Source organism: Adiantum capillus-veneris, chromosome 22 (genome assembly GCF_014529385.1).
Source record: "Adiantum capillus-veneris isolate H3 chromosome 22, ASM1452938v2, whole genome shotgun sequence".
In the NCBI taxonomy this organism is placed as follows: domain Eukaryota; kingdom Viridiplantae; phylum Streptophyta; class Polypodiopsida; order Polypodiales; family Pteridaceae; genus Adiantum; species Adiantum capillus-veneris.
The window spans coordinates 107,560,282-107,584,043 of NC_140952.1; the positions used below are offsets into that span (position 1 = coordinate 107,560,282).

Consider the following 23,762-nt stretch of genomic DNA (forward strand, 5'->3'; position numbering starts at 1 on the left):
AAACCATGGATGACTATAACCAAAGGTTTCTCAACGTGTACCTTCCGGTGTCCTTCTTTGAGTTCATTTCCTTGGAGGACCAATGCGAGTGCTACACCATTGGACTAGCATCACCATTGCAGGAATATTGTCTCTCCAAGCAAGTCTCTACCATGCAAGAGCTTATGGACCATGCCGCGGTCGGCTACAAACTGATGAAGGGAAAGCTAGAGTTTACCACAGAAGAACCTCCGGCCACTAACCACAACTCTCGCCAACAAAGAACAAATTCTCGAGAGTCTCGTGAAAGTCAACCACAAAGGCCTCGTTTGACACCTCAACAACGAGACACCTTACTACAGGACGGCCAATGTTTTGGATGGTTTCAAATAGGACATAACTATTTTGGTTGTCCCCAACGCACTGACAGACCCGCGGAGCCGACTCCCGCGTCGACGGTCAACAGAAACCCGGGACCATCTCCAACCAAACGAGCTAAACCGGCCATTGGATTAGTACCTAACATCTATGGCATACGCCTTGAAAGTACAAATGAATTGTGTCGAGCATATGGCAAAGTCAACGGTTTGAAATCCCTAATTTTCTTTGACCCAGGAGCTACAAAGAACTTCATCCATCCACAATTCTTGAAGCAGATGGACTTTGATTATGATGTAGAGGGTGGAGAAATTGAAGTTGAGCTAGCCCAGGGCAAACTCAGAAAGTGGTACCACTCATTGGTGCTCTTCCAGTGACTATCCAAGATTATCATGGAAAAGCGGATTTCCACATTATGAAGTTGGGCAATTGTGATGTTCTATTAGGCATGCCTTGGCATGACAAGAATGATGCGACTCTCGAGGTTTGGGACCGAGCCATCACTGTGATGCAAAAGGGCAAGTCAGTCGTCCTCAAAGTTCGGTTGTCTGAACAAAACCTTGAATGAACTCTCTAGTTGTTTTATAGTTAGATACTTTTGAACTTTGTCTGAGAAGTATTGTTTGAAACTTTGTTTGAAATTTGTTTGAATGGATGCTATCGTGTCTTGGTGCCGATTTGAAATGTTTGACTCTGGTTTTAATACTTGTTTCAATGATTGGTGATTTTACTCCCGGGTGGAGGGTGAGAAATGATGTTTGAGAATGCTTGTTCATACTCATGGCCCAGACGCTTGTGATTATTTGCGGGGGAGTATTGAATGATTGAAAAGTGTTGTTTTACTCATGGCCTGGACCCTTGTGGTTATTTACGGGGGGAGTATTGTTGTTGGTACTCATGGCCCGGACCTGCATGGTTATTTACGGGGGGGGGTATTAAGAAGTTGGAGCAGTGGTTACTCTCATCACCTCCAAACGACGCAGGCTGTGGTCTGGGGGGCGTTTGGTTGTAAAAGGCCTCTATATCTCATGGCCCGGACCTTTTTAGGTTATTTACGAGAGGAGTGATGAGGGAGTCGTTGAACAGCTCATGGCCTGGACGTGGATGGTTATTTACGAGGGGAGTGTTCATCGGCGGCTTTATGTTTCTGTCTTGTAACATGCATATGTGAGCATTTGTGTTGTATTGTGATGTGCCAACCACTGAATATTCCTAATTGGATGAGATTGCCTGGGTATGTAATTTTGGTGCATCAAGACACCCGTGGAAGATCAATGCGGTCTGGGTGTGATGTCTAATTTTACTACGCCGGAATATCGAGAGTTCCAATCTGGACGAAAGGAGAAGCCAACTCCTTGATCCAAAGAGCCGAAAGGAGAAGCTAACTCCTTAACAAAAAGAGCAAACCGAATGTCCATCGGAATGACCCTCAGAAATTTTTTGAGCTAACTTGAGTTGTTTTGCAGATATGTTGTAATCGCGGACGATTACTCTCTTTCTAGAAGGGGAGATGTCACAAACTGCTCACGTGTCAAAGCCTTGAAGAATGGAGCCAACTTGCAGATGCCGGCCGAGGGGCCTAAACCCTAAGAAGAACAAGTAACAGAAGAAGAAGTCCTACCAACTTATGGGGACCCCTTCTGATGGGGCCCCAAGTGACATAAAGGAATTAAAATAAAGCAGGACCCACCCACACACACACGCAGTTGATGACGTGGCAGCAGTACGGACGTCCCAGAAATTACACTGACAGTGCTGACATGGCAGGCCGTATGGATTTCCATGTTTTGCGCTGACATGATGACGTGGCAGGCTGTACGGATCTTAGTAAATTATGCTAGCAACTTTTTGGCATTTCTTTTGGACCAGAAGCTTTTGAGTTTGAAGGCTTTTCATTGTAAACTACTTTTGGGGCCTAGGGCCTTTAAATATGAGGCCATGAGCTCATTCTCGGGCATGCTTCGTGGAGAAGGTGCAGAGTTTGGAGTACCAGCTTGTAATGTGTTGATGCAATATAAAGAAATACCGAAAGGGACGCCAAGGTTTGGGGCCAATACTCTTTGGGGTGGAATTCCGCCACTGTGTCGTGTGTCGTCTCTCTCTTTCAGTTTAGTTGTTATTGAAGAATTAAAAGTTTGTTCAGTCTATTCTTTTCTATTGGCACGTGGTGCCCGTCTTGTGACAAGGCTTATGATAGAGTAGATTGGGGTTTCTTAGAGGGCACTATTGGGAGGATGGGGTTCTCCTTGCCGTGGATCAGAGGTGTATCTGCATCATATTGTTTGCAAAGTTCGCGGATTGTTTCCAAAGGCCGAGCCTCGTAAATAGTTTTTGCACCATGCTTTGTCACATACTCTCCTCGTTTTGTATCGCTAGATACAGTAGGTGTTTCGGCAAAATGATTACCGGATCTGAAGTCAGCTTTTCTTTCAAGTGTTTGAAGGCTAAAATTTCCTTGGATGTCCAGTTGAAAGTAATTCCTTTCCCTTGCAGTGCATGGAGTGGAGAAGCAATCTCAGCAAAAGTTTGGATGAACCTCCTTTAGTATTTAGCGGGATCCATGCATACCCCATCCTTTGAAACAATGTGCCCAAGGAAGTGAATCTCCTTCAAAAAGAATTCGCTCTTTTTTGCATTAATGAGTAGGCTGTTCCTACGTAGCTCATTGAAAACTGCGGTCAAGTGATCCCTATGCTCCTCTTCAGACTTTGAGTAGACAATCATGCCATCAAAGAATGTACCCACAAAATTTCTATGTGGTGTAAATATTATGTCCATCATTCTATTGAACGTGGGAGGAGCATTTGTGAGACCGAATGGCATGACAAGAAACTCATAGAGACCGAACGTAGTCTTATGGACATCTTTTGGCCTAATGCGTATCTGGTGGTACCCACTCTTTAGGTCAATCTTGGTAAAGAATGACGCTCCCTCAAGCCGATCAAGAATGTCATCTATCCTCGGTATGGGGAATCTGTTCTTGATGGTATTCTTATTCAAAGCGCGATAGTAAATGCACACGCACCACGAACCATCCTTCTTTTGCACTAGGAGTACATGCGAACAAAAAGGGGATGAAGTGGGCTGAATCGGGCTGAATCAGCCCCTTCTCTAAAAGCTCGTTGACCTGAGTCATAATCTCTTTTTGCCGGGCTGCACTAATCCTGTACGGTGGCACCTGGCACCAGATCTATGGTATGATCCTCAGGTCTCTTAGGAGGTAACTCCCCTGGCAAAGAGTCCGAAAACCAATCACTAAAACCAATCAAAAAATTTGACCTGTCTTTATCTAAGGTAGACAAATTAGATACAACTTCAGGTACTTCTTTTGCAAAGATCAAGTACGTAGAAAGATGATTCTTTATTACAGATGAAATAGCAGAAGCAGAAACAATTGGAACAGACTCGCCTCTAAGCTTTCCATCAAGCACATGAGTCTTTCGTCTATGTAGAAGGGTAATCTTTTTGTTGTAAGTATCCACCATAGCATGCAACCTGTAACACCATTGGATACCCAATAACACATCAGAGTCCTTAAGTGGCATAATATCAAATTCTTTTGCATCCACATAACTCTGAATGTGTAGACGAAGTTTCCGCAAAATGATCGGATTGATCACTCCGTTCCAAATCTTCCGACTTGATGATCAATTCCTTCCCAAGGGGGAAATTCCCGAGAGACGAGCTCTCAATTTTGTTTCCGTCTGTTCCCAAAGCATGAAGCTCTATGAACCGTTCCCGATTCCGTTTCCCTTTTTGGGTGCCCTTGGCGCTTGGCTTTTCAATTGTTCGACCTTTGGCTTTTCATTTGTCCAACCTTTTGCTTTTCATTTATCCGACCTTTGGCTTTTCATTTGTCCAATCCCTTCACTTATAAAAAGAAGGGCACCCCACTTTCTAGGGTTGATTTTTGTTATGCGCCTCACTCTTAGGGTTGATTTGTGACATACCCCCCTGTTGAAAAAATAGTAATCGGCCTAGATTACATCTGCAAAATAGAACAAGGGTAACATAATAATAATTTTTTAATTAGTCAACCAATCATGTACAAACCACATGGCATGCATCACATGTATCTAGGCATAACTATCTAGAATCAATCAGACTAGTTATCACATCCGGTTCTTATCTTGAACTCCACGGATGTCTCTGATGCACTAGAATCAATCAGATTTTTATTCATCCATCTCATCCTCATTAGAACTTTGATATCCTGGAGTAGCATTATAAGCCATCACATCCAGATCTCACCGATCTTTGATGGATGTCTTGATGCACTCAAAACAACATACCCAGTTTATCTCATCCAAATTGGAACTTTTTATGCACTATATTTATCCATACTAATCATCACATCCAATTCTAACTCGAACTTTATGGATATCTCTGATGAATTAGTACATCATCAAGATTGAATGCTGCAGTCATTCCATCCAATCATACTCAATCAAATAATAAGACATTAGTCAAAATGAGAGAATAGTCCAACAATCTTAAATGGGGCCTTCCCTGTCGATGTACGAACTGTGTTTTTATAGGCGAACTTCACCAATGGCAGATATTTGTCCATAAGCATTTCCAAATCCACGTCGCTCGAATTCCTCATATCTAGCAAAAGGAGCATTTGCTTTGTCTTCAAGACTTTCATAATGAGCATCATAGAAACCTCGCCTTTTGTTGAGTTGAACACAAATCATTGGTTGCTTAAAGGAAAATAGATTGTCTCCGCATAAATCTATCTGACCGCATGTTTAGTCGGGCCTTTTGCCTTTCCCATTCTGCTGCAACCAATCTTTTTCTGAGTCGCCCTTGCCATAAGCCGTGGATTGCTTGCCTTCCACTGCTTTACCAATGTTTGAGTTGCATGGTTTTTGTTTTGGCTATTTCTTTGTCATCCTCCTCAGAGAAAACATCCTCTACAAGATCCTTCTCTTTGATGTTGTTCTCCTCTTCACTTTCATGAGAGGTAGACTTGTCCACACCAGCAGTTTGTTGGTACATTCTTTGATGACATGATAGTCTACTCAAGGAATGAAGAGGAGCATAGGCATCACTTGGCCATTGTGTTCAAAGAGCTACGCAGCCATATGTTGCTCATCAATGCAAAGAAAAGTGAATTTTTTCTGGAAGAGATTCACTTTCTGGGACACATTGTCTCAAAGGATGGTGTCAGAATGGATCTTGCAAAAGTTGAAGCGATCAAGTCATGGCCACATTTGAAGACGATGCACGATGTCCGAAGCTTCTTGGGACTATGCTCCTATTACAGAAGGTTTATCCGAAATTTCGCTGAGATTGCTTCACCTTTACATGCTCTTCAAAAGAAGGCAGTCACCTTTAGATGGACACAGAAAGAGATTTCAGCTTTTAATCTCTTAAAGGAAAAGACGACTTCAGATTCAGTCATTGTGTTGCCAGATCTTACGAAGTCATTTGTGGTCCAGTGTGACGCCTGTGGTAGTAGCATTGGTGCAGTGCTAATGCAAGATGGCAGGGTAGTAGCCTATGAGAGTAGAATCTTGCAAGGGCCAGAAAAGACTATGCAAATCTATGAAAAAGAACTGCAGGCCGTCATTTATGCTCTCTTAAGTTGGAAACACTACCTGTCAGGTGCAGATTTCGTTGTCCAAACGGATCATCAGACCTTGCGATACTTCTTAACACAGGCAAAGTTATCTGAGAAGCATATGCGATGGGCAAATATCTTGTCCATGTTCCATTTTCAGATTGTGCATGTGGAAGGCAAGAAGAACGTTGTGGCTGATGCCTTGTCAAGGAAGCCACAAATTTCAGTTGTGTCAATTCCTTATCATCATGAGCTTGATGAGATGACGGAACAGTATGCAAATGATGAAGATTTTGCAAGGATCTTTGAGCAGCTAATGGATGGACAACGTCATGAACACTATCTTCTCAAAGATGGGTTCACGATGATGCATGGCAGATTGTGTGTCACAAAGCCATTGCAACGCAAAGTTATGGAAGAGAGTCATGTCCCACCGTATGTAGGGCATCGTGGTATCGATGCTACAGTTAAAGCGGTTGAGACATTCTTCTACTGGCCTACATTGAGAAGAGATGTGGATGCCTTTGTGCGAGAATGCCTAATATGCCAGAAGGTCAAGTTTGACAGGCAAAAGGCACCAGGGTTATTGCAACCACTACCTATTCCAGATAAACCATAGGAAAGTATTGCTATGGATTTTATCTTTGATCTTCCGAGAACGCAGACAGGAAACGATGGTATTTGGACCATCATTTGCAGATCAGCAAGCAGGCTCATTTTATTCCTGTCAGGAAGAAGATAAAGCCAGATCAGATGGCACGCTTGTTTATGAGCAATATTTTCAAGTATCATGGCATGGCCCTATATCTGGGCATGGGGGGTCCTCTCATGGCATGCAGTTCAGCCCTTTGAGGCCAGCGGCCGGTGGGCAGGAGGGGGGCAGCCCTGCGTTTTTGGGCATGCTCCCATGCCTGCGTTTTTGGGGCAGCCCTCGCATTTTCTGGCCTATGCAAAGGGCAGCATGCCACAAAAATACGGAAGCGTAAACTGACTTTTAAATTGTACTTCAAATACTCAAGAGAATTTGAGAGAGAGAGAGAAAGCTTGACACTTCATTGGGGACCAGAAGATGGGCTGGTCCCCCCCCATAAAGAGAATATCTTTATTACTAAGGGAGAATCTTTACAAGCACAGGAACGGGGCGAAAGCCCGTCCTCTATTCTTTCTTGGCCTTTTTCTGCTTCTGATTGAGAGAGTAGAAGAACTGCTCTCTGACTACTGAGAGGATCTATCCTCTTCTGCGAGATTTTGGGAAGCTCTCGTAGGGGAGAGTCTACCTTCCGCAAAACTCATTGGAAGCTCTCACGAATGAGGGTCTATCTTCCGCTAACCGTGCCACTTTGGGCGTAATCATTCCTGCAATTAACCAACCACAGAAACATGTAAAACACACACACACACACACACGCTTGCTGTAATTTTCTTCACATAACCAGAAATTGTTACCTGAGCGCGTTCCAATGCCAAAATGGAGGTCCTTTTCGCGATGGAAATGCTCCAAACTTGGTGTATGTGTAGAGTAGGTAGTGGGGAATGAGATTCTATTAAGACTTTGCTGAAATTCACCCAAATACAAGTGATTAGGGGCTGAAAACAGGGAATTTGCAGCAGCTAGACAAGGGAGAAAGAGAGTTTTCTACTACTTTACGCGATGAAACTTCTCCCAAAGCTGCAAGCAATTATGAGAGGGCCTTGTTCTAGGTGATGGGTGCTCAGAGGCTCCACATACACCACAAGGTGCTGCTCTCAAGCTTCAATGGAGAGCTTCACTGCGTAGAGGATGGTCAACTTGGGGGGGGTAGTACACTGCCAACCTGGCAAGAGGGGGAGGGGCTGCTCTCTTATAGCCTCCCAGAAGAGGGGGCGCTAGCATGAAGAGAGAGAGAGAGAGAGAGAGAGAGAGATTGCACAGGAAAGTGTGCCAAGTGGCACACTTACTTTAAAATTTAAAAACTATTCAACTTTTGACTTTAAAAATCCTATGCTAGTTAATGAAATGTGCAATTAAGTGCACAACTGCACACATAGATGCAACAAATGAAAACTTTATATGCTCCCTAGTGCATTGCCGTACCAGCAATGCTTTGGTCATTACCTGCTCGCACATGTCCGGCCATTTGGTCGAGTGCAAAATCATTTAAGAATACTTTTAACTAGCTTATCCTAAGGCCGTAAAATAATCAAGCCTTACGGTTATTATTCTAAGGACCCCATCTCATTCCTGTGCTTGCACTAGCGCGCGTAATTTTCTGAGCCTGAAATCTGAGGTTACTATCCACCCCTTCATTGAAGACCCGATTTCCCAATCACTAGGGCTTCAGGGTATTTTCTGCTAGGGTCTCCCTGAGGTGCACTGGCCCAAACTTGGGCGCACGTGAGGCCCAGAACTGCTAAATCTATTCTGATGTTCACACAACTAATTAGATAATTCTTTTCTCGTAAATAAATTAATTATTTACAAATTCTGACTTAGTTACATCCCTCTTGGTTCTAAACAGTTGACCTCAACTGTAGAGCGTCAACATAACTGTGCAAGATGTCTGGTTAGTCCTTAAGATCGGACTCAGTCATCCACTTTGCATCTAAAGGAGTGTAATTCTTGAACTTGACTAAATACTTTCGATGTAGACTCCCCAACTTGAGTTGTCTCTCCGAGTGGTGTATTATCTATTCAGGTTGAAGGATTTCCTCAGTCTCTTCGACTTCTGGAGGATCTTCTTGTACTGGCGCCACTGGAGGAGGTCCAACATATGGTCGGAGCAGACTGACATGAAAAGCATTATGGATGCACCGGTTAGAAGGCAAATCCAATCTGAAAGTCACGTCATTGACTTTATCTGTAGTTTTGAAAGGGCCGTAAAATCTATAGGAGAGTTTGACAACTTTCCCTTTGCTGACCCGCTTTTTCAATCTAGCTTTCTCAAACCGAAGCAGGACATATTGTCCTTTTTCAAGATTGAGATTCCTTCTGTGCTTGTCTGCTTTTCTTTTCTATTGCTCTTGAGTACGAAGAATCGCTTGCTTTACTTGTTGATGGGCAATATCAATATTGCGCACAAATTCATCTGCGGCGAAGATGTTTTCTTTGGTCACCATAATAGGAAGTAAGAGTGGCTTCCCATAAATAATTTCGAAGGGAGCTTTACCAGTTGAGGAATGTATGGTATTATTATACGCAAACTCAACTATTGGTAAGTATCGTTCCCATTCGGATTGTCGTTCCAAAACATAGCACTTGAGGAGATCTAAAACAGTGGCATTAGCGATTTCGCTTTGACCATCTGTTTGAGGATGATAAGCTGATGAAAAATCAAGCTTAGTTCCCAAGTTTTCGAACAATGCCTGCCAAAATAGACTAGTCATGCGGGGATCTCTATCGCTGACAATAGTCTTTGGTAATCCATGGTGTTTAAAAATCTAAGCTAGAAATATTCTAGCCATGTGATCAGCTTTGATCGTCTTCTTTATTGGAAGAAAATGTGCTTGCTTACGGAATCTGTCTACTATAGTCCAGATTGCATCATTTCCATTCTTGGATCTAGGAAGATCCGTAATAAAATCCATGGCAATTCTTTCCCATGGCGTGTTAGGCACAGGGAGCGGCTGAAGCTTGCCATAAACTTTATGTCTGTCATATTTTACTTTTTGGCAGACTAAACACTCACGTACATGTTTTTCACTGTCCGCACGGAGTGTTGGCCAAAAGAAATACCTTTCGAGGGCACTAGTGGTGGAAGCAATTCCCCGATGCCCTGCATAAGGAGAATTATGTGCTTCATCCATCACCTTCTGTCGTAAGGGTTGAGTTATGCATATTGCTTGTTGACGATAGAGCGTATTATCCCTAATGGAATAAGGTGGCGTTGAGTGACTAACTTGAAGATCTGCCCAAATTGTGGCGAAGTCTGGATCTTGAGGATACATCTCGCTGAGAGATTCTAGTTCCTCATGATAAATTGTTGTTAGTGCATGGATCTTTGGACGCCTGGAGAGAGCATCTGCATCTGCATTCTTCGTTCCAGAAGTATGTAAAATCTGAAAATGGAACATTGAAAGAAAGTTGGCCCATCTCATCTGCTTTTCTGATAACTTTCTCTGTGTTAGAAAGCGTCTTGATAATAAAATCAGCTCCTAATAGATAGTGTTTCCAAATGGAAAGAGCATGAATTACTGCCATTAGCTCTTTCTCGTATATGGAGACATGCAACTCTGCATCTTTAAGGCACCGACTTTCATAGGCTATCGCGTGACCCACTTGGTTCAAAACTGCTCCTACACAATCTCCATATGCATTGCAGTATACCTCGAAAGGTTTGCGAAGATCAGGGACGGTGAGAACAGGTCCGTGACTGAGTAGATACTTAAGCTTTTCAAAAGCTGGTTTTTGTCTAGACCCCCAATGGAATGGAATCCGCTTCTTTGTCAGGTCATGGAGGGGACCTGCTATCGCGGCAAAAGCTCGAATGAAATGCCGATAATAAGAACAGAGGCCAAGGAAACTTCGTACATCATGTACTGTAGTTGGCGTAGGCCATTCTACAACTGCTTGAATCTTATCAGGGTCCATTCTCACCTGATTGTGAGATACTATATGGCCCAAATAGTGGATTTCTTTTAGAAAGAACTCACTCTTCTTAGCATTCACAAATAATTTGTGTTTGCGTAATTCTTCAAACACTAAGGCGAGATGCTTATAGTGTTCGTCTTCCGTCTCTGAGAAGATTAAGACGTCATCAAAGAAAACGCCTGTGAAGCTTCTATATGAGTGGAAGATTCTATCCATCATTCTGTTGAATGTGGCTGGTGCATTAGTGAGTCCAAAAGGCATCACTAAGAATTCATACAACCCAAAGGTTGTTCTAAATGAAGTCTTATGCACATCCTGAGGAGCTATGCGGATTTGATGATAACCGCTCTTCAAGTCTATACGACTAAAAACACTTGCTCCTTGTAACTTGTCAAGAATGTCGTCAATCCGAGGGATTGGAAATCGATTCTTGATTGTGATCTTGTTTAGAGATCTATAGTCTATGCACATGCGGAATGTGCCATCCTTTTTCTGTACTAGTAAGATAGGTGAACAATATGGAGAAGTACTAGGCCTTGTTAAGCACTTCTCCAAAAGTTCGTTAACCTGCTTAAGAATTTCCTCTTGCTGCATTAGACTAACTCGATAAGGGGGCTGATTTGGAGGAGAACTTCCTGGGATCAAATCAATTGTATGATCCTCAGGTCGCGAAGGTGGGAGTTCATTTGGAAGTTCATCTGCAAAACAATCTTTATAACTTTCTAATAACTTAAGTCTTTTTTGCTCTAAAGAGGAAGAAAGTTGTGAAACAGACACATCTCTCTCTCTTGCAAAAATCAAGTACGCTGAAACACACTTTTTTATTTCTTTCTTGATGGCAATGTGATTGGCGATAGGAATACGCCAATCACCTGCATCTGCAAGTACAAGATACTCCTTTCATAGTTACATGGGACAGCGGGTCGGGGTCGGGAACGGGGTCGGGACGGCAAAAGTCAGGAAACGGGGACGGGGGTCGAAACGGCAAAAAAAAAAGAGAGTTTTTTGGCATTTTTTGACCTACACACATGCCACACACATAGAGCATCACTTTGACCATAAATTTACACTAAATAGACCAAAGAACACGAGTCATATAGGCTGAAATGTGCTAATAAAACATCGATGATCGATCGATACAAAATGAGAAGTGCATGCCACAAGGGCTCAAGAGTCAAAAAGCCTAAAGGACTTAGGACAAGCTTGAGGCCTCAAGGATAACAAAAAGTACAAAGGGCTATGTAGTAGTTAGAGTCGTAGACTCAAGAGTCTAGACTCGAGAGTCGAGTGATCAATGATCATCAAACTCAAGAAGTGCTCGCCTGCTGAATCTCCACATCGTCGTCGTAGTCGAGGTCGTCAGCAACCTATGAGGGCTCCGGCTCGGGAGGCTCGCATTGAGGCTCAAAATCCTCCTCTAGCTCCTCCAAAAGAGTATCGGCCATAGATGGATTCTCTTGTGCCATCTCCCACTCAGTGAAAGGATCTGCCTTGTGTGTGACGCTCTTGGCAAGCATGCGCAAGTTAGCGCTCACAAACACCAAATCATTGGCCCTCTGAACCCCAAGGCAATTCGGCTGTACACACTCCATAGTTGCTCCAAGCAACTAGTGGTACATGCTTGGCTAAGGACACGAACAGCCAAGCGCTGCAAATGTGGGCCATCTCCTCCATAGTCCTCCCACCACAAAACCGAGCCAATCTTGTTGCGATCAAGCTGTGCATCTGCACATCCATAGGAGCCCTTCTTTTGCCTGTAGTTGAGTAGCTCGTCTCTAATCTTGCGCCTAATGTCACTGCTAGGCTCAAGGCGCTCCAATGCAAGCCGCCATCCTTTGCTCACCTCCTTGTCGGTCTCTTGACGCCTTTCTTGAAACTCAGGGTCAAGCACATAAGCTGCCGCATGAAGTGGAGAGTAGTATCCATTCCACCTCGACTCACACAAGCCATGAATCTCCGCATACTGAACAGGGTCAGGCACAAGCTTCTCAAGTGCCTCTATCATCCGATCAATGGCTTCGTAGACTTTGCCAATCCATGGCTGCAAGCCATCCACCACTCGAAGTAGGTGTAGAATAGGCTTGACCATGGCGTCAAGAGTCTTCACCTCCTCCCACCAAGCGGCGTCGTCGGCCCATTCTCGGCATTTCAATCCTACTGCTGATGTAGACTCCGGCATGGCCTGGAACTCATCACTGAGAAAGAGGCCCCTTAAGGCTCCGCCACATGTAGACAAGCGGCATAGCATAAGCCAATTGAATGCAAATCTTGTCTCTGAATATTTGAGCAAAGACAAGTGGCTTCTCTTTGAGAATTCATGGCGCACTTTTTGATGGTTGAGCACAAAGGAGACAATTCGAGAGGCGTCACCAATGGTGGGTGAAATCCATGACAAGTTCCCTATGTCCTTGAGGAGGTTATTGAGGCAATGCGCCATGCAAAATGCGACATGGATGCTGGGATACATGCCCTCAATGATAGCTCCGGCTGCCCTATTTGACGCCTCTCCATCTGCAACCATACAAAGGACATTCTCCGGGCCGGTGATCTCTATGGTGCTTGTCCACTCCGCAGCAAGCATCTCGGCGGCCTTGCCACTATCAGATGCATCATGTGACTCCACAAAGTACATCTCCCCCCGAGAGTAGGCCACCACCCCGTGGATGGACCGCTTGCGGGTGTCGCTCCATCCATCTACAAGAAGAGAGACGCCATTGGTCTCCCACAAATCCTTTGTTGCTTGGGCCGCTTGCTCCACGGCAAGCTTCTCTTTGTCAAGGAGGGTGGTGCGAAGCCTCTCCGATGAAGGTGGCACATAAGAGGAGCCATATTCCCCTATTTTCGTAACCATGGTTCGAAAGTATGGAGACCTATCCACACAAAATAGAGCATGTTGCGTTAGTATGGAGAGTCCAGAAATTATAACCCATTATGAATACAAAATGGAAGATTGCAATGTGTATATGCCAAGGGAAACTCACCGCGAAACATGGAAGGCAATGTGGTCATGGAAGAAGAATCGGGCAACCGACCTATCCACCTCTTCCTTCAATTTAGGATTCCAATTTTCGTTGAGAGTGGTTTGGCGATGCGGAAGGGAAGAGGACGGTGTAGATCCATGGCTCTTGAAGGTTCGAGAGATGTCGTCAAGGTTGGCTTCCCTTTGCTCTCGCGGTGTCTCCGTGGCGAAGGGATCAACGGCAACAAAACGGCCCCTCTTGGCCGCTTCCGCAACCTCATACACCGTGAGTTTCTCAAGAAGATCCAACCTCTTCTCAGGAGCTACATGAGGGCAAAACTTCACCTCGTGACCGGGTTCATGAAGAAGATGGGCTCGCACTTTGTTTGAACCACCCGATCTCTTGTATGGACATAGCTTGCACATCCATGGTCTTGCACCGCCACCTTTGCCACGCGAGCTAAAGTCGACTTCATCCCACCACGACCACGTTTGCACGGCGGGCCTCCTTCGAGAAGAAGCGGCTTGAGAAGTGGAGTTGGCTTGAGATGACATGATGGTGGAGAGACTCGAGAGAGTAGAGCTTAGAAGTTAGAAGGGTTAGAGGAGAGCTTGTGTGGAGAGAGAGTAAAGGAGAGCTTCAAAGTGGGTAGAAGAGGGAGAGGAGAGCTTCAAAGTTCAAACTTGAGCCTTGAGCTTGAGGGAAATGGAATGAGCTTGAGCCTTGAGCTTGAGCCTTGAGCTTGAGGGAAATGGAATGAGCATTGAGCATTGAGACTATGAGTATTAAGAGGCCCAAGGGAGCCTTTTATAGCCTCCCAAGGGCCAAGGCTTAAAAAATATGGCAGTTGGGGCTGCACAGAGCCGTTGCAAACGGTCAAAAACGGCCATTTTTTTGAATCCGACCCCGACCGACCCCTGCCGTCCCCGTCCGGTCCGTCCGACTCCGGTCCGGCCCCGGCCGTCCCCGGTCCGTCCCCCCTATGACCCGCCCGTCCGGCCCGTTTTTCGTCCGTCCCTCGGCGTTCCCAGCCGTTACCGGCCCGGTTACGGCCGTCCCCCGGCCCTAGGGCCCGTCCCCCCCGTCCCCTGTAACTATGACTCCTTTCCTTTATGAGCAAAGGATAAGGTTTTCTGAACATAGTCAGGAATGGGATGCATCTTGTAGTGCCAAGGCATTCCCAAGATAACATCGCATCCTTCAAGTGAAGCTAGTAAGAAAGACTCTTGATCTTTGTAGTCGTCGACCTTTAGATTCAACTTCCCTATGATTGGAGTAGAGTTTGAGTTCTGCCCTTTGAAAGCAGATTGTGCTTGAATAGAAACTCCAAAACGATTGGGCTGCAAGTTCAGGTCGTCAGCTAGCTTGGTAGAGATGAAGTTGTCTGTACTACCAGGGTCAAACAAAATAAGAGCCCGTTGGTTGTTGATACTACCCCATGCTTTGAGAAGAGCTCTTTCTTTTCCATCCATCCTTGGTTGTATTTCCCTGTACATATGGGACTACATTGGAAGAGGGTGGTTGCGGAGGTTTGGTAGGACAATCACCCTTCATATGACCAACTTGTCCGCACTTGAAGCATCTTCCTTCACTAATGTAGGTTCGCAACTTAGCAGGAGAGAGATATCTCCCTTTCTTGGGCTGATTTGGCTTTGCTTCTGCTTCGGAGGCGGTTCTTTTTATCTGAGCGCGTTCCAATGCCAAAATGGAGGTCCTTTTCGCGATGGAAATGCTCCAAACTTGGTGTATATGTAGAGTAGGTAGTGGGGAATGAGATTCTATTAAGACTTTGCTGAAATTCACCCTAATACAAGTGATTAGGGGCTGAAAACAGGGAATTTGCAGCAGCTAGACAAGGGAGAAAGAGAGTTTTCTACTACTTTACGCGATGAAACTTCTCCCAAAGCTGCAAGCAATCATGAGAGGCCTTGTTCTAGGTGATGGGTGCTCAGAGGCTCCACATACACCACAAGGTGCTGCTCTCAAGCTTCAATGGAGAGCTTCACTGCGTAGAGGATGGTCAACTTGGGGGGGGGTAGTACACTGCCAACCTGGCAAGAGGGGGAGGGGATGCTCTCTTATAGCCTCCCAGAAGAGGAGGCGCTAGCATGAAGAGAGGGAGTGAGAGAGAGAGAGAGAGAGAGAGAGAGAGAGAGAGATTGCATGGGAAAGTGTGCCAAGTGGCACACTTACTTTAAAATTTAAAAACCATTCAACTTTTGACTTTAAAAATCCTATGCTAGTTAATGAAATGTGCAATTAAGTGCACAACTGCACACATAGATGCAACAAATGAAAACTTTATATGCTCCCTAGTGCATTGCCGTACCAGCAATGCTCTGGTCATTACCTGCTCGCATTTGTCCGGCCATTTGGTCCAGTGCAAAATCATTTAAGAATACTTTTAACTAACTTATCCTAAGGCCGTAAAATAATCAAGTCTTAGGGTTATTATTCTAAGGACCCCATCTCATTCCTGTGCTTGCACTAGCGCGCGTAATTTTCTGAGCCTGAAATCTGAGGCTACTATCTATCCTTTCATTGAAGACCCGATTTCCCAATCGCTAGGGCTTACGGAGGCTTATTTGGTGGGCTACTGCCTGGCACCAAATCTATCGCATGGTCCTCGGGTCTCTCTAGCGGTAATTGAGACGGTAATGAATCGGAAAAACAATCACTATACTGTTGTACAAACATTGACCTTTCTTTATCTAACACAGATAAATTTGATTCATCACAATCTGACACTTCACGTGCAAAAACCAAGTACGCAGAAAGATGCTTTTTCATTACAGAAGCAATAGCAGAAGCTGATACAATGGGAATAGACTCCCCTTTAAGCTTTACATCCAGAATGTGAGTCTTTTCCCTGCTCTGTACAGTGATCTTTTTGTTGTAGGCATCCATGATTCCGTGTACATGAAACAACCAAGGAATACCTAGCAACACATCACATCCGTCCAGTGGCATGATGTAAAATTCTTCAGCATCTACATAGGACTGGATATGTAGGCGCAACTTTTCGATGATAGGTGTCACAGCCTCTGTATGGCCAGGACATGCCAAACCTGCCTCTGCTGTATACCCCATCTCTTCAGGTCTGATTCCCAACTTTGAAGCCAATTCTGGGGAAATGAAGTTGGCTTTGGCACTTGGATCAAAGAAGATAAGCACTGTTTGATCCCTGACCTTTCCCCATGCTCTGCAAAGCTCACTTGCATGAGAATTTGGCTTGTCGCCCACCATATCTGGCACTAGACCAGCCATAGGCCTCTTTCCTTTCCTGTCCTCCTTGTCTTCAGAATCAACTGGCTTTTCTTTTGAGGACAATTGTAAGCAATGTGGCCAGGCTGCTCACAGATAAAGCATTTGTTCTCTGACCTCAGGACCTTCTTTTGCTCTTCCGACTTGCGAGGAAAACGTCTTTTCCATTTCTTTGTTGGTTCCTTTGCTGATTCAGCCGTAGCTTTGCCTTTCCCTGCGTTGGTTGGCTCCTGAGTCCCTTTAGGAACCTCATTGGGAACGTACTTCTTCGCTGAATTTTTCTTGGCTAATCCTTCCTTGACGCCAGTATTAAATTCACAATCTTCTCCCTTGCGCAAACCATTGCCAGTGTTTGCTACCTCGATGAGCTACGTCAAAGTAGTGACTTTGGTCTTCGTGCAGTACTTTCTCAATCCTTTGGGTAGGCCACAACAGTATTTTTCAATCTGTTCTGTCAATGGCACAAACCTATAGGAAGTTACTGGAAGTAGAGCTTTCCAAAACTTCCAATTGTAGTCATCCAGATTCTTGCAAGTGGCAGCATTAAGCTGGTGCCATTCTGTCATGACATCTGCTTCAAAGTCATCAGATAACCATGCTGCTGCAAGAATTTGCTTAAAGTAAATCCATGTGACGGAGCTTGTCCTTGAAGCAATAAAGTTGTCCACCATTGTCCCGCATTCCCTGTCAAGAAAGTGGCTGCCTTGCGGACCTTTGAAGCCTGTGTAAAGTTCTTCCCTACATAGGCCTTGTCAAACTGCTGGAGGAATGAGAGAGCCTTCTTCCTGTCATCAAACCCTGTAAAGGTCGTGAATGTCATACCTTTGCCACCTTCTTTGTACGGAGTTGGCCTCTCCAGCGGCGTTAAGTTGTCATATGGAAGTGACTGAAACATGGGAACACTATTAGGGTTCATCTGTGTTCCTTGGCCGCTATTAAGTTGACCTGGATATGCCATATTTGGCTGTTGATTTGTAATTCCAGCCATACCAAAGTTTGCCTGTGGCATCCCAAATTGGCCCTGAATGCTTTGAAACGTTGGTTGCATGCCCATGACACCATACATGGGGTTAGGGATCATCGTTTGAGCACCCCCGAACACTGTTCTTGGCGTGTAAATCTGATTTCCAGGTGCATGACCAGCCATGCTCTGGAATACCGATCAACCTCCAAAATAGCCAGGGTGTACTGAAGGTGGTGGGAAGACTTGTTGCATAGCTTGTAGGTTGCTTCCCTGCCCATTAGAACCAACTATAGGCTGCTGAAAGGTGGCTGGCTGAACTGGTACAGCTTGAAAGACTGGCATTTCAGCCACCTGTTCTTGTACCCTAGGCACAAGTTTTGGAGACTGCATGGTCTCCGTCAAGTGTACAGGTGTTTCCATTGATTCTGCAGTATGAATCACCTGTGCTTGAGCCTTAACAGGCTTTTGGATATGATCTAGTGATCCAACTTGCTGAGACGGAAGAGGAGGTTGCAGAAAGGCTAAAAACCTCGGGTTCTACATTACTTGTGTGAACATAGCCACAACAATAGCCAACTGGGTCCTGAATATATCATCATCCGACTGTGGTGGTCTTGAAGACTCACCCACTTCATGTGTCTGTTGACCCTGCGAAGAGGAAACCTCTTCAGTCACATCATATGGTCTGTCAGCCATAATTGCAATTTCCTGTGTCTGGTCTATGATCCCTTGTGTCCTCAAGCCCAAACTGACCAAGGCTCACTTCTATGGGAAAAAGTGATTTAATCCCGGCGATGGAACCATGGAACCGGCCTGTTTAATCCAAAAAGGGCGGTAGACCTTAGACTTAAACAACAATTTGCCGCCCACTTTACCTGTACTTTCAGGACACAACAAAGGGGAAAGGGATACAGGCTGCTAGACTGCACCTGTATGAGAAGACCGACACCAGATTGGCCCCTAAATTAAGCGCCCCTTTCGGTATTTCTTTATTCTTTGATAGAGGGAATAAAAGTTGTGGTTCCCTACAAGCTGCCCCGCACAACCTTGGCTGAATCTCAACTGTTCTGGCCCGATTTCGGCGGCATAACTGTACTAGGACCCTTCACAGTCAGTATTCCCATGCATTGGATGACTTTCTCGACGCATACGGACACTTTGCAAAACCTGGCGAGAATCTGCAGCACGCTGAATTCTCTATTTTCTGCCCCGAAAATGCGCCAGATCACTTGTACAACGGTCCCCTAGCGTCCCCGAACCTCCTGGGGGTATTAGGGTCCGTTTAGGGCCAAAACCCTAAACCTGCACAAATACACATCAGGCTGTAATTCACTGTTTCGGGCTCCGTTTTGCGTGTTGGTCGCATCCGTTGCAAGTCCTTGAGCTCCTGCACCTGTAGGGCTACTTGCCCTTTGAATCGGACGAGATTTCACTCGTGAAACCTCTCCGAATCACCTGTACCTGCGGGGGATTAGCCGCTAGCTAATCCAGTACCTGTGCAAGAAGCTCTTGCCTTGGCAATCGCGCATGAACCCACACAACTGTACATTGGTCAATTGAAAAGCCCACTAGAGGGGCATAACATACTGCCATAGGGGAGAGAGAGAGCAGTGAGTAGCATGCAGGGCATCACTCCTAGCACCACACTATACATAAGAGGGAAAGGAAACACTCCATAGCTCTCAACCTGTGACAGAAACTGCAAAATGAGCCTCTCTTCTCTAAAATCAGCACCACTTCTTCATGCATGAGGAAAGTGCACAGAAATGTGCCACTTGGCACATTTACAGGCCATTTCCCGTTTCGGGGTTGCCGCCTAAAAATCTCCCGACCGGTTGCCCAATTGGCTTCGCGGCAGAGTAATAAAATGTTCCCCTTGTCATTCCGGAGATAATGACGCAAACACATTTTCAGGTCCCAAAATAGGAGTTCCCTAAATTTTAGGAGATGCTGCCATTGTATCTTTCTAGGTCATCTGACCGCCTTTGTACATTGCAACCACACCCATAACTGAAATGTAGCCTCTGTAGCAAAGGATTCCACTTTGGCTAGTCAATGACCCCACTTTGGCTAACCATAGTCCTTGTCCAACCTTAGTGCGCTCTCTTGCCCTCGGGCCTGGACTCCTTCTGAACAGTTACACACTAGCTATGCAATGCAGGGCAGTTAGATTTCGAGAGGGGTGTTTCCAAAAAGTGAAAATGAATAAATAATAAGAAAGAAATCAACAAAAAGGATAGATAGTAGTCACACGTTGGTGACAGGGCCTACCTCCATCTACTTGACCCAGCCTCCATGCTCCACAACCCAGTAAATAGGGGGAAAATCGGAGGGACATGGGAAGAGGGCACCAGATGCCTGGGGGAAAAATAGGGGAGACTAGGATAAAATATATCAGGCCTCCAGGAGCCTATTTGGCCATGGAACAAAGCCAAAACCTGAGCTAAACATGGCTAAACACAACCCGACATGAAAAACCTACTTCACACTGGCCAGGCACAGCCACGAAACAGCCCTCACTCCCTAACACCTGTCCCTGGGAGAAACTGGGACCAAGTGGACGGATCCAGAGAGATGCCTGAACTCTAGCAAACGAAACTATGGAAAACAATGAACAGTAGAACCAATCGTGAAAGTGAAACAGACCTATATGTCATATGACATAAGACATAAGTCATAGTCTCATCAAAATGGCAAAATTCGAACACGATACATTCATAATTCAAGTCTTGACTCTTGACTCACATAGCTACTAAAGCATGAGATACTCATATCTCCTCGTCAGATGATGAAGAAGATGCATCTGAGGAGGGCATCTCTCCATTTGTCAAGACATTGCCCTCCTCATCAAACTCTCTCTGGAGCAGTAGCCCCTCCTGACAGGCCTGCATCATCCTCATCCAGGTCATCATACTAATGAGACTGCCTCATTCGCACAACCACGCACAGACAGGCAACTTCCCTCACTGGTTTCTCTCCAGTCACTCTCTCTCTCTCTCTCTCGCTCTACAACCTTGTGATGAAGAGTGATACTTTAAGCCTGTGCACGTGACCTAGTCACCCACCAGTCCATGCTTTTGAGCTCTCTATGAATCTGTCATAAATCAGATCTGCATGCTCAAGAGTGAAATTTGTGGAGTGTAGCTTTTGACATATATGAGGTCTTGGATAAACCCTGAAGTCTTTCATGAATTTATAAGGCTGCACAGGAGTTTTTGCAATTCACCCTTCAACATCCTTAAAAAATGGAAGGTTATTATGGTGTGGGATTTTTTTTTGGGACAAATGCTAGGGAAAATTATCCTTTATATAGAAAGAGTAGCAAGTCTTTTGACTTTCCAATTTCATTGGCTTTTCATATTGTACACTATGACCCTTTTTTAGATATTTCAAAAGGTTATCTGAGAATATAGAGACCTACTCACAGCATGTTTGTGCAGGGCTTCTTTTGATTAACAGGTTCTCATCAATATGTTGCTTCCATTGCGCTACATTTGCTAAAACATTCAGTGTTAGGTTCCAAAACTTCTTTTAATTAGAGTTTTTTGGCTTGTGCACCAGGAGCTTCTTGCAATTCAACAGCAGGGTCCAACAGCCATTGGGTTTTTTGGGACAAGGAATATGGGCTTTACGCATCAGCAACTTATTGAAGTTCTTAGTTATGCCATGGTCATTACGGTACAGATTGGAAATATAAGCTGAATTTTCCTGGGTTCTTGTGGCCATATATGCTAATTTTTCTTCATTTTTTGTTTGCCTGCATAGAAAAATCACGTTTTTACGTCTGGAGCCTCTGGCACAAATGCTGCTGTTATTAGGGGAGCATTAAGAGCTGAGAGGCCCGATCTTCTGACAGTGATCTTGCCACAGTCTCTGAAAAAGCAACCTCCTGAAAGTCAGGAATTGTTATCAAAAGTAATAACGGTGTTTATTTCTCGCCTTCAAGCTTCGACTGCATGTCTTCAATGTCAGCTATACTGATATCGTCTTCTTCTGTTTAGGTTAAAAATGTCATAGAGATGCCCCATAATGACCATCTACCCCTTATCGAAGCCAGCAGGTATTTTTTTCATTTTGAGTCGATGCTTCAGTAGTCTTTAGAAATCTTGTTGGAAGTTGGTAGGGTGAGTCAAATTGTTGTTTGTATATGCTTTTGCAATATATTCATGGTGCTCTTCTTGTGTTGGATTAGTTTAGCATCAACTCATACTTATACTCCGTGTTATGATTTTGTTAACTATTGAGAAAGATGAAACCATTATTGTGTTGGCAAGTGTACATGAAAGCATGTGAAGAATTACATACGTATAATAGCTTCAGGAAGACTTTTCTGGACAAGGTGATAAGAGGACTGCCTGTGATAAGGTATATAGGAATGAGGTTCAGTGAAGGTAATAGTCTAACACAGCAGTTATGCCTGGTATCAAGTAGTTTAATTTTTGGAAAGGCATGCACAAGAAATCATCTCTTTTTATGCCTCTAACTAATGAAGCCACAACTATATCACAAAGTTGAGCTTGAAAGACCTCAAGTCAGGATGAAGTCTCTCATCTCAAAGGCTGTCACTTGCAATAAGGCCTTGCTGGTAGAAAAGTCAGCTTTCTATTTTGATTTGTTGTGTTGGAAAATAAGAACGTAGATGTAGACAAACACAAAAAAAGATCCGTGGTTGGCAAGATTTCTTTTGGTTAACATATAAAATCAGGGTGACTTTCTATTCAAGCAATCAATCGGTATCCTCATGGGAGTCAGTTGTGCTGTTTTTCTCTCTATTTTCTATTCTCTAGAATACAAGTTTGATATTATGGAGCATCCATCTTATAATTGCTAGATTGATGTTCAAACTTTTGGGACCTTATGAAGGTAGATTTAACGATGAAAGCACTAAGGATGGGAGTAAGCCGGTTTCCTTTGATATGGAAGCTTCCAAACATGAACTTTTTCAATGACATGCATTTATGAGGGCCTTTTTTTTGGTGGGGGGGGGGGGGGGGGGGGTGCTTAACTAGGCCCTGGGCTTGAGCAAGGGGACAGCTTCTGCCAAAAACTATATAAACAGGCCTCCTCTTCTCATTTTGTACCACATGTTGATCAAGTGATATGTTAATCGTTTTCCTGTTTTGTTTGCAGGATATGCAACTGGGATATTTTGACACATGTTCAGCAAGTGATATGCTTTGCCTTCCATGACAGTAACTTGTTACTGGAAACATGCAGAGAGGCCAAAACCCTAAGAAAAATTGTAACTCTATTCTATCTCGATTAGGAAGATAATTTTCAGCAGCGCAAGCAGCAAGAAGAAGACGGGCATTGTTGATAATATACCCATTGGGCATATGCCAAAGCTTGCTGACCAGCAAGAGTTCAGCATTTGAGTCATTGCTTAATCTTTTGATAATCTGTTATATATCTCCTTTGTAACATATACGAGAGCGGTGGCAATTTTGATTTATTCAATGTGCAGCTTTATTGGCACTTCTGTGACACAAGTTTTGATGCAAAGTAAGCCATCCAATCAATTAACATGGACAAAGGTACACTGATTGGTTGATCAAGAGCATCGTTTCTCTTCAGCAGTGCACTGGTTGGTTCATCTAAAGCATGGGCAGAATGTCAAGCCTTCATAAAGCAAGAACTGACACTTCACTAATTTTGAGCACCGAGTTTGAAGTCTCTCTCTCTCTCTCTCTCTCTCTCTCTCTGCCTGCTACGGGGACTCTTCATTCTCTACTCACCTATGCATGCCATACTATACCCCCAATTTGGTACCTGATGGAGCTAGCTAGTCTTTTGCATATCATGGTTCTTTCCTATGTATGTATCTTCACATCCACTCTTCATGCCATTTGCACGTGTCTATACATCAGCATGTCACTACTCACATGTACATCGTTCTCTCGTACAGAACGCTTGCATCAATTCCTCAAATTTATCCATCAAGATGTTAAATTTAATTCTTACCATATTGGTCATCCACCAATACTAGCATACTAGTGTTCAAATGTGTATTACAGACACATACCAAGTCACAAGGATGCATAGACATATATTTTAAAACATAAATTTGGTTCAATACTTAACATA

General features: G+C 44.3%; 1 protein-coding gene across 1 annotated transcript in view; it reads left to right on the forward strand.

The window, feature by feature from the left end:
* The window catches only part of LOC147429977 (uncharacterized), a 61,741-nt gene extending 38,512 nt beyond the window's left edge, over positions 1-23,229 (forward strand). Inside the window, exons 4-7 of the mRNA XM_086496163.1 lie at positions 21,240-21,356; positions 21,444-21,593; positions 21,680-21,738; positions 22,809-23,229. Coding sequence (XP_086352289.1) covers positions 21,240-21,356; positions 21,444-21,593; positions 21,680-21,738; positions 22,809-22,944 — 462 coding nt within the window. The 3' untranslated portion in view covers positions 22,945-23,229. The remainder of the gene's footprint in view (positions 1-21,239; positions 21,357-21,443; positions 21,594-21,679; positions 21,739-22,808) is intronic.
* The last annotated feature ends 533 nt before the right edge of the window (positions 23,230-23,762 follow it).